This window comes from Salvelinus sp. IW2-2015, linkage group LG3, assembly GCF_002910315.2.
Source record: "Salvelinus sp. IW2-2015 linkage group LG3, ASM291031v2, whole genome shotgun sequence".
Taxonomy (NCBI): Eukaryota; Metazoa; Chordata; class Actinopteri; order Salmoniformes; family Salmonidae; genus Salvelinus; species Salvelinus sp. IW2-2015.
In genome coordinates, this window is record NC_036840.1 from 13,231,989 (window position 1) to 13,241,115 (window position 9,127).

At 44.8% G+C, this 9,127-nt stretch overlaps 2 protein-coding genes across 2 annotated transcripts in view; one reads left to right on the forward strand and one right to left on the reverse strand.

Annotated features, from left to right (window-relative positions):
• The window catches only part of LOC111951156 (proton myo-inositol cotransporter), a 65,435-nt gene extending 64,653 nt beyond the window's left edge, over positions 1–782 (forward strand). Inside the window, exon 10 of the mRNA XM_023969196.2 lies at positions 333–782. Within this exon, the coding sequence (XP_023824964.1) occupies positions 333–559 (227 nt within the window). The 3' untranslated portion in view covers positions 560–782. The remainder of the gene's footprint in view (positions 1–332) is intronic.
• A 2,487-nt stretch (positions 783–3,269) lies between these two features.
• On the reverse strand, positions 3,270–5,958 carry LOC111951164 (uncharacterized). The gene is made up of 5 exons (XM_023969210.2): positions 5,850–5,958; positions 5,495–5,522; positions 5,214–5,314; positions 4,034–4,850; positions 3,270–3,697 (listed from the first exon to the last, which is right to left on the reverse strand). The coding sequence occupies exons 1-5, from the start codon at positions 5,940–5,942 to the stop codon at positions 3,453–3,455; spliced, it is 1,284 nt and encodes a 427-aa protein (XP_023824978.1). The 5' UTR covers positions 5,943–5,958; the 3' UTR covers positions 3,270–3,452.
• Positions 5,959–9,127: the final 3,169 nt, after the last annotated feature.

Consider the following 9,127-nt stretch of genomic DNA (forward strand, 5'->3'; position numbering starts at 1 on the left):
AGGACATCCTTGATCAATCAACCTGAACAGCAGGATCTGACCTTTGTTGGACATTTGATTAATCTAGAGAGACTTGAGATATCTTATGATAGGCTCAATGTGTAATGAATGTAGTTTCATCATGTTTGATTACTTGCTGTCATTTAATAATGTGCAGTAGATACTGAATTATACACTGTTGCAGCCTAGAACTGAACTTTGCTGTTAGTACAGGAAAACCTCTGTGCCCTTCTTGGTCACGTACGGTAGTCATGGAAAAACTGTAGGCCCTATTAATGACTGACAGATGATGTGTTGTTGATTTTGTAGTTGTTGTTATTGTTATTTCCCAGGAGTGTTTTTCCTTTACTCCAGCCTGGCTCTGCTTGGGTTCTTCTTCATCTACGGCTGTCTGCCTGAGACAAAGAGCCGGAGGCTGGAGGAGATTGAGTCCCTGTTCGACAACCAGCTGTGCTCCTGCGGGGCCACAGACTCTGACGAGGACCGGCAGGTGGAGTACATCAGGGTGAAGGGGAGCAACTACCACCTCTCTGATAACGATGCCTCCGACGTGGATTAGCCCTAGCCTGAGTGTCAGTCTGTTTGTGCTTTCATACCAACTCATTGTCATGCCAAATAATGGCTTTATGATGACAGCCATGGAGTTGGGAAGAACACAAACAGATCTGGTCCCAGTCTAGTTTGTAACTTTGGCCTTGGATATGGTCCTTGTTCTCTCATCTCAGAAAGTGTGTATCAAGTGTCTCAGAGTAGGAGTGTTTGATTTAGGATTAGTTTAGCCTTTTAGATCATAATTAATAATATTACATGGACAGGAAGCTTGATACAGACTCGGGGAGCTACAACCTCCCCGAGTCCTGTTCTCTGGTTTGCCTCACAGTCACGTAGGTTACATTGCTGCATCTTCTTCACACACAGGGTAGCTATTTATAACACAAGTTACTTACACATTTGATTTTGCCAATGTAATGTTGTAGTTACTTCTATAGTTTGATAAGTGTTCTTTTTGATTTATAAACCATCATGTAAATAGTATTAAGCATACATTACATTCATATTTATCCTCAGCATTTAGACATCCATTTTACTGTTCATATGTCGCATTATTATGAATTTCCATACAATTAACAAAACTATTGCCTTTTCCCTCACATAAAACCCTATGATTAGAGATAAAACCTCTTCACAACAAAACCTTTATTGTAGGAGTCCAAACGTCCACCAAAATTGCCATGATATTACAAGTTTTAAAATCAGAGAGAGGGATTGTAATATATAGTGTTGATACCAGTATGCCTTTCTATATGAAACACAACTCAAAACAATATTGTCTCAGCTTATCCGTAGCATCACAAATGGGGTGTCAGACACTAGTAGTACACCTGGGCTTTGCATCCCAAATGACACCCTATTCCCTATATAGTGCACTACTTTTAACCAGAGCCTTATGGGCCTTGGTCAAAAGTAGTGCACTATAAAGGGAATAGCATGCCATTTGGGACCTAACATGTTCTCTGTCTATGATGAGTCTTGCTTTGCTATTTGTTTTATCATGTTGGTTGATAAACTACAGTAGCACATGACCTGTCTTTGTTTTCTTATTAGTAAACCTATGGATTATTATGTTATTTATTCCAATGTATTTTATTTTTACACCCTTTTTCTCCCCAATTTCGTGGTATCCAATTGTTAGTAGTTACTGTCTTGTCTCATCGCTACAACTCCCGTATGGGCTCGGGAGAGACGAAGGTCGAGAGCCATGCGTCCTCCGAAACACAACCCAACCAAGCCGCACTGCTTCTTAACACAGCGCACATCCAACCCAGAAGCCAGCCGCACCAATGTGTCGGAGGAAACACCGTACACATTGGGCGATGAGACAAGGATATCCCTACCGGCCAAACCCTCCCTAACCCAGACGACGCTAGGCCAATTGTGCGTCGCCCCATGGACCTCCCGGTCCCGGCCGGCTGCGACAGAACCCAGAGTCGAACCTAGAGTCTCTGGTGGCACAGCTAGCACTGCGATGCAGTGCCTTAGACCACTGCGCCACCCGGGAGGCCTATTCCAATGTATTTTACCCATGATGCCGGTGCCTATACTGAAGTGAAATGTATGGAGTTGACTATATGGCCAGCCAGTGTGATGATAGCCTTTTTTGATTTCAGAAGTTGCAAATGTTTTTATTGCTAAATGTAGACCAGACTATTCATTGGGTTGTACCTCAGTCTCTCAGAGAAAATAACCATGCATTGAAATGGACAGTTTAGTCAGTTAATGTCACACATAGTTGTTCTTTGGGAAAACAATGTCAGAAAGAATGTCTTATTTTGTCTCCATTTTACGTTGTCTTCCTCCACAGCCTTATGTACAAATTGCAAAGCATACTCTTCACGTAAAATAGCTGGGGTTCTCGTGTTCTAAAGGGTCAAGGAGTACTGTACTGTACTTGCTAATGTTGTTTTATATATCATAAAACTATGTAAGGTGACACCTTTTTAGTTGAGTACTTGAGTACACATAGATTTGTGAGTAGCAGACTCTTGTTTAAAGTGGTGAACATAATGTCGATGAGAATATGTCTGTGTATTATTGTCTGTGACAAAACAAGATAGCTACTATTGGGAATTCAAATAGGATTTTCTTTAGACTGAAATGAAATGACAGCATTTCAAAGGATCACTAGATGTGTTTTGCCAGTTCATTGGAACATCAGTGTCAATACTGGATTATTGAGTATTTATTATCAATATTTGAGTATTTGATTAGAAATGTGATTAGAAAAGAGAGGATACTATAGGTAGTCTAAACTGGAGGTTCACTGGAAGATGTCTTTTTTATTATTATCACAGTTCGTTTTATAGAGAAAAAACACTTTATTGCACACCCCCTTCACAGAGGTGACAACATTGCCGTCATGTAACAAACTTGAGATAGTGTCAAACAAGTTATTTGATGTTTTGTGATTTTAGGAAAGATGCTCAACAACCCCTTGACAACCCATTGTGTTATTATTATATTGCCTTCTTTGCTTTAATTCCTAAATGGGGACATCCAATGTGTTTATGGTGAGCGGGCGCAATTTCTTTCTATGTGAAAACAAATTAAATGCAGTGTTTCTATTCTAGCTTATGAAGAACTAGTGAAGATTAAAAAACATGTATCCAGTGCTGTATAGTATACATTTAATTATTGTTGCTGTAAATGTTTTGCTAGAATTTATATTCTATCAAAGTAAATATATTCATGAGAATCTTGAACACTTAAATATGTATTGGGAAAAAATAAACGAATTATCTTGCAATGTCTGGCTTTCGTTTTAATGTAGAATCCCAAGGACATTGTTATAAATCTTTAAATATGCAGAAACAGATTCTGTGGTAAAGGAATGTAGTTGCTAGTTTTGTTCACAACTCTTAAAGGGATACCCTCCTCTCCTGTCCTTCCCACCTCTAATCTTTTTTCCTCTGCTTCAGCATGAGCAGAATGTCTGCTATTTCCTGAAGTGTCTCAACCTCCTCTGAAAGCCTGTTAACTCCGCTCTCAGCAGTGACCTCCTCCCTCTCCTCTGCACTCCCACTCCGTTTCTCCTCTTTGTCATCTGGAAGGTCTTCTCTAAGAGGAACATTCTCAACAGGGTCCAGGACCTCTCTTTCATCTCCTTGTCCTCTATGCTGCAGCTGCTCATCTCTCAAGTCTGGATGGAAGAGAGAAAAACATCATTAGGGAGCAACATCCAGTTTCAAAATACTACTGAAAATACAAAAAAATAACACCATCATGAATCTCGGTCCGTAAGAAAATAACTGCAACAAACTGTATGGAAGAATGTCAACATATCCAGATCAGAGTAAATATAATTGCAGTATAATGTGTGCTTGTTACACGCATTCACTAGCTTTACTTTCAATCGATTATGACAAATTACACCACATATGAAGTTGTTTGCATTGATTTGGAGATCATCTGCCATAGATATGTCTATATCGGCTACACTGATTTGTTAATTACATCAAACATTTGCTATTTATACCTTTTACATCATTGGTGATGAGATCATCTAGTATAGAGGAAGTGGGTCTCTGAATACACACTCTACTCTCAGTGTTAGTGTTACGACACTTGTTAGAAGGGATGATTGATGGATGGTGCCCAGGTCCAGCCTTGAGCTCTCTGGCTGTTGATTTTCTCCAGGGCGTTTGCTCTTCTCCCTCCCTCCTGGATCTGTCTGATAATGCTCTGTGTGTCTGTTGGCTCATAGACTCTTCTCTGTGACTTGCCTGCCCTCTGGTAGTTGGGGTCGGTATTACATTGTAAGCAGACTTGTGGGATTCAGAGTCCATGAGGTTGTTCTCTTTACACTCCAGTCCAAAACTGCACTGAGTTGAAACGTCCGATGTTGGACATTTCGAGGTGATGTTGGCGACAGTCTGTGTTCCCATTTCTCGTGTTTGTGTTTCTCGTGTTCCGGTGGCTTCCATCTTTTGTTGGTGAACCTCAGAGCACTGTGATTCAGACAGAGGACAATATGGGACATACTGATCACTTATAACCCTAACCTGGCCGTTACTGTCATCTGTAACTACACAGCCTGACCGTCTCTCAGTGTAGCCAAAGCTCTCCAAAGCTCTCTGGTCTCTATGATCTCTCTGGTCGTTTCCACAGTTCCCTGTGCATTGAGGCCTAGTGGGTGGGGTGTAAGGTCTGGGTTGAGACTGAGGGTGACCCAGTTTTTGTGTGTTCCAATGTGATGAGCCTTGGCTGAGGACAGGGAACTTTTCACTACAGGACCTCACTGTGTGTGACTGTGAGGATCCATCCTGATGACACTGGTGATAATCCTCCACCTCCTAGTGTGACATTTAAAGATTAGTATGAAAATATGCAGCCTAAGTCCCAGATTTGTATGTGCTGTCTTGTCAACTCCATTGCTGTCATTGTCAACCTACGTGACAGCAATGGAGTTGACAAGACAGCACAAACAGATCTGGGACTCAGGCTAAGAAATATGTTGATATTACCATGTAAATGCAAAGCAGTTACTATGTAACAACATGTTATAAACAGTAATTACGCAGACTTATAAGAGCAATTAAATGTAAAGTGTTACCAAGTCAGTAATGGTAGGCCTATGGGATCTATGGAAAATCTAAGCATCCCCTTACAGTATATTAACCAAATGATGTAAACAGTTTTAATTGTTGTTTACTTACATCATCATCAGAGTCTGAACTAAAGTAACCTCCACTTGGAGAGTAACTGGGCGATGATTCACAGCATTCCTTAGGACCATTATGAGTGTTTCCAGGACAAGCTGAAGACAGATCTGCAGGTAAGTTTCTACCAGGTTGCGTCCCAAATGACACCCAATTATTCCTCATTAAATTCCTAATTTGGCACTATATAGGGAATAGGGTGCCATTTGGGACTCAGACTATCAGTGTCAGACAGATGGTGAACAGCAGATGATTTTGAATATACTGTGGAAACTTACATGAGCTGACATCAGTGCAGTTGGAAACCTGTTGGAATACAGGTGTAACAATGAAACAGGCTAGCCTTCACCGTATGAACACATTTCCCCTTACCTTTACCTATTATCATTCTCTCATCAGGTCCTCGGTGGCTCAGTTGGTAGAGCATGGTACTTCCAACGCCAGGATAGTGGGCTCGATTTCCGAGACCACCAGTATGTAAAATGTTTGCACGCATGACTGTAGTAGCTTTGGAAAAACTGTCTGCTAAATGGTACTGTATTTTATCGTCATCATTGTTTAGCTCTGAAATTATTCCAATTCTGCCACTAGGTGGCATTAGACACCTGATGTAATGCTGCTGCCTGCAATTACCTGAGTCAGAAAATCAGGTTCAGGGTCTTGGCTCTGTGATTCATTCACATCTCTGGAAGACGTTGGTACTTCCTCGAGATATATCTTAGACATCCCCTTCTTAAAATTAGCTGCTGGGATGAAATGACATACATACAGTACCAATCAAAAGTTTGGACACACCTACTCATTCAAGGGTTTTTCTTTATTTTCACTATTTTCTACATTGTAGAATAATAGTGAAGACATCAAAACTATGAAATAACACACATGGAATCATGTAGTAACCAAAAAAGTGTTAAACAAATCCAAATATATTTTATATTTGAGATTCTTCAAAGTAGCCACCCTTTGCCTTGCTGACAGCTTTGCACACTCTTGGCATTCTCTCAACCAGCTTCCCCTGTATAATGTGGATGCTTGGTGTAATGTGGACGCTGGGAGTCGGGAAGCAAGTGCAGGTGCCGACCCCCACAATGTCGGGAGTCCAGTAGGGATCTGACGGCATAGGCGGGACGTCCAGGGGGGGCGGGTGGGTGTTGTGGGGGACAGCATCAGCCAGGGGACCAGGAACCACCAGAAGGGAGACATGAAATGAAGGTGAGATACGATAATCACTGGGAAGCTGTAACCTATAAGTCACCTCGTTAACCCTCTGGAGAACTTTGAACGGCCCCACAAACCGGGGACTCAGCTTCTTGCAGGGCAGGCTGAGTGGGAGGTTCCTGGTGGAAAGCCAGACGATCACCAGGATGGAACACGGGCGCCACACTGAGGTGGCGATCCGCCTGCTCCTTCTGGCGATGGACGGCACGCTGGATCCTCACATGAGCATCACTCCTAACCTCCTCTGCGCGCCGGAATCACTCGTCCACCGCAGGGGCCTTGGTATGGCTTGGAGGCCATGTAGCCAGGGCCAGCTAACAACCCCGGACATACTGGAAGTGAGTAAGCCCGGTGGAGGAGTGACGTAATGAATTCTGTGCATATTCCGCTCAGGGAAGAAATTGGGCCCACTTCCCCTGCCGGTCCTGGCAGTGACTCCTCAGGAACTTCCCCAGCTTCTGGTTCATCCTCTCCACCTGCCCGTTGGACTGAAGCCGGTACCCGGAAGTGAGGCTGACCGTGACCCCCAAATTCTCCATGAAAGCCCTCCATACCCGTGACATGAATTAGGGGCCACGGTCGGAGACAATGTCCTCCGGAAGGCCATTAAGGTAGGGAGACCAGAGACAGGAATAAACTGGCATGTTTTAGAAAATCTGTCCACAACCACCAGAAGGGTGGTGAAACCGTCAGAGGACGGGAGATCGATAACAAAGTCAATGGACAGATGAGACCAGGGACGCTGAGGCACTGGAAGGGGAAGGAGCTTCCCTGCTGGAGCGTGCCGGGAGACTTAGTTTCGGCACACACAGAACAGGAGTTCACGTAGCGAGTAACGTCCTGCGCCAAGGTGGGCCACCAATACTTTTTTTAGTACGGGTGATCAGGATGTCCAGCGACGACAGCTGTGTGTACCCAGGTCAACATTCGCCCCCTTATCCCCATGGGAATGTAGATGCGCTCAGGAGGACAGGTAGTGGGAGCGGGTTCCCTCTCCAGAGCCTGGCGAATGTCCACATCTACGTCCCAGACCACAGGGGCTACGACACGAGAGGCAACAGGAAAACAGGTCCTCCAGCATTCGGGTGACCAGTCCGTGATTCTCATCCTTGACCATGAGATGGTGGGGTTATGGCGTTGGAGACATGGGAGGTCGAGGATGATCTTGTGAGCTGGTGCACTAGTGATGAAGAAAGGGATGTTTTCCTGATGAATGGACTCAACGATGAGGGTGAGTGGTGTGGTGATGTGTGTGATGGTTCCGGATTCTAGTGGACGATTTATCAAGAGCTTGAACCGGAAACGGAGAGCGGGTATGAGGGGATGTTCAGAGAGGAGGCAAGGGTCTGGTCAATAAAGTTCCCCGCGGCACCGGAATCCACTAGCACTGTAGAAACAGTACATGAGGGACAGTCAGCTAGTGTGATCGACACTAAAAGGGTTTAGCAGAAACTGATGAAGATGGGATACTCACACCTGCCCCAGGAGGTTGAAGATCACGTGACCGTCCCTCTGGGCTTGTGGATCCCGAATTGGGACGTACCGGACACTCTGAAGCTGGTGCCCCCCTTGACCACAATAGAGACAGAGCCTCAGCTGTCTCCGTCTGCGTCGCTCCCCCGCGGGGAGGTGTGTGACCGCTACCTCCATAGTTTCAGGCTCTGCTACAGAGTGTTCACTGAGGGAGGGAGAGAAGCGATGTGGGTACCGACGCTCCTGAATTAGATTATCCAACCAGATGGCCATCGCGATGAGTGCGTCCAAGGAGAGGCTGTCGTCACAACATGCCAGTTCCGACTGGACCTCCTCGCGCAGTCCTCTTTGGAATAGCCCGCTCCAACGCCCGCCCAGTCAGCAGACAAATAACCGTGGCAACCTTGGACCTCTCTGTGGTGGGGGCTCCCATCTGATACGCAAAATAGAGGGAGCACTGGAGTAGGAAGCCACAGCATTTAGATGGGGTTCCGTCATATTTATCCGGCAGGGACAAACTGACATTTCCTGCTGCTTCCATTTGGTGAGGCAGTATTCTGTAACGTGGACGCTGGGATTCGGGAAGCAAGTGCAGGTGGTGAGTTTAATAATAAACGGAAAATGGAGCAAAACAAGAAACACGAGTAGTGTACAGACATGAAACACAAAGTTCCATTCCCAAGGCAGTATTGACTAAGGGAGTAACAGATATAGGGGAGGTAATCAGAGAAGTGATTGAGTCCAGGTGTGCCTCATGATGAAGAGCAGGTGAGCGTAATGATGAATGCCAGGTGCACGTAATGATGAATGCCAGGACCAGTGGCTAGTAAACCGGCGACGTCGAACGACGGAGGGGAGGAGCGGGAGTAGACGTGACAACCTGGAATGCTTTTCCAACAGTCTTGAAGGAGTTCCCACATATGCTGAGCACTTGTTGGTTGCTTTCCCTTCACTCTGTGGTCCAACTCATCCCAAACCATCTCAATTGGGTTGACGTCGGGTGATTGTGGAGTCCAGATCATCTGATGCAGCACTCCATCACTCTCCTTCTTGGTCAAATAGCCCTTACACAGCCTGCAGGTGTGTTGGGTCATTGTCCTGTTGAAAAAAAAATTATAGTCCCACTAAGTGCAAACCAGATGGGATGGCGTATCCCTGCAGAATGCTGTGGTAGCCATGCTGGTTAAGTGTGCCTTGAATTCTAAATAAATCACAGACAG

Coding starts and splice junctions, on each gene's coding strand:
- LOC111951164 (XM_023969210.2), bottom strand. CDS start 5,942: ATGTCTAAGATATATCTCGAGGAAGTACCAACGTCTTCCAGAGATGTG. Junction 5,315..5,494: donor CTGCACTGATGTCAGCTCAT/GTAAGTTTCCAC, acceptor ATCTGTCTTCAG/CTTGTCCTGGAAACACTCAT. Junction 3,698..4,033: donor CATCACCAATGATGTAAAAG/GTATAAATAGCA, acceptor TCTTCCATCCAG/ACTTGAGAGATGAGCAGCTG.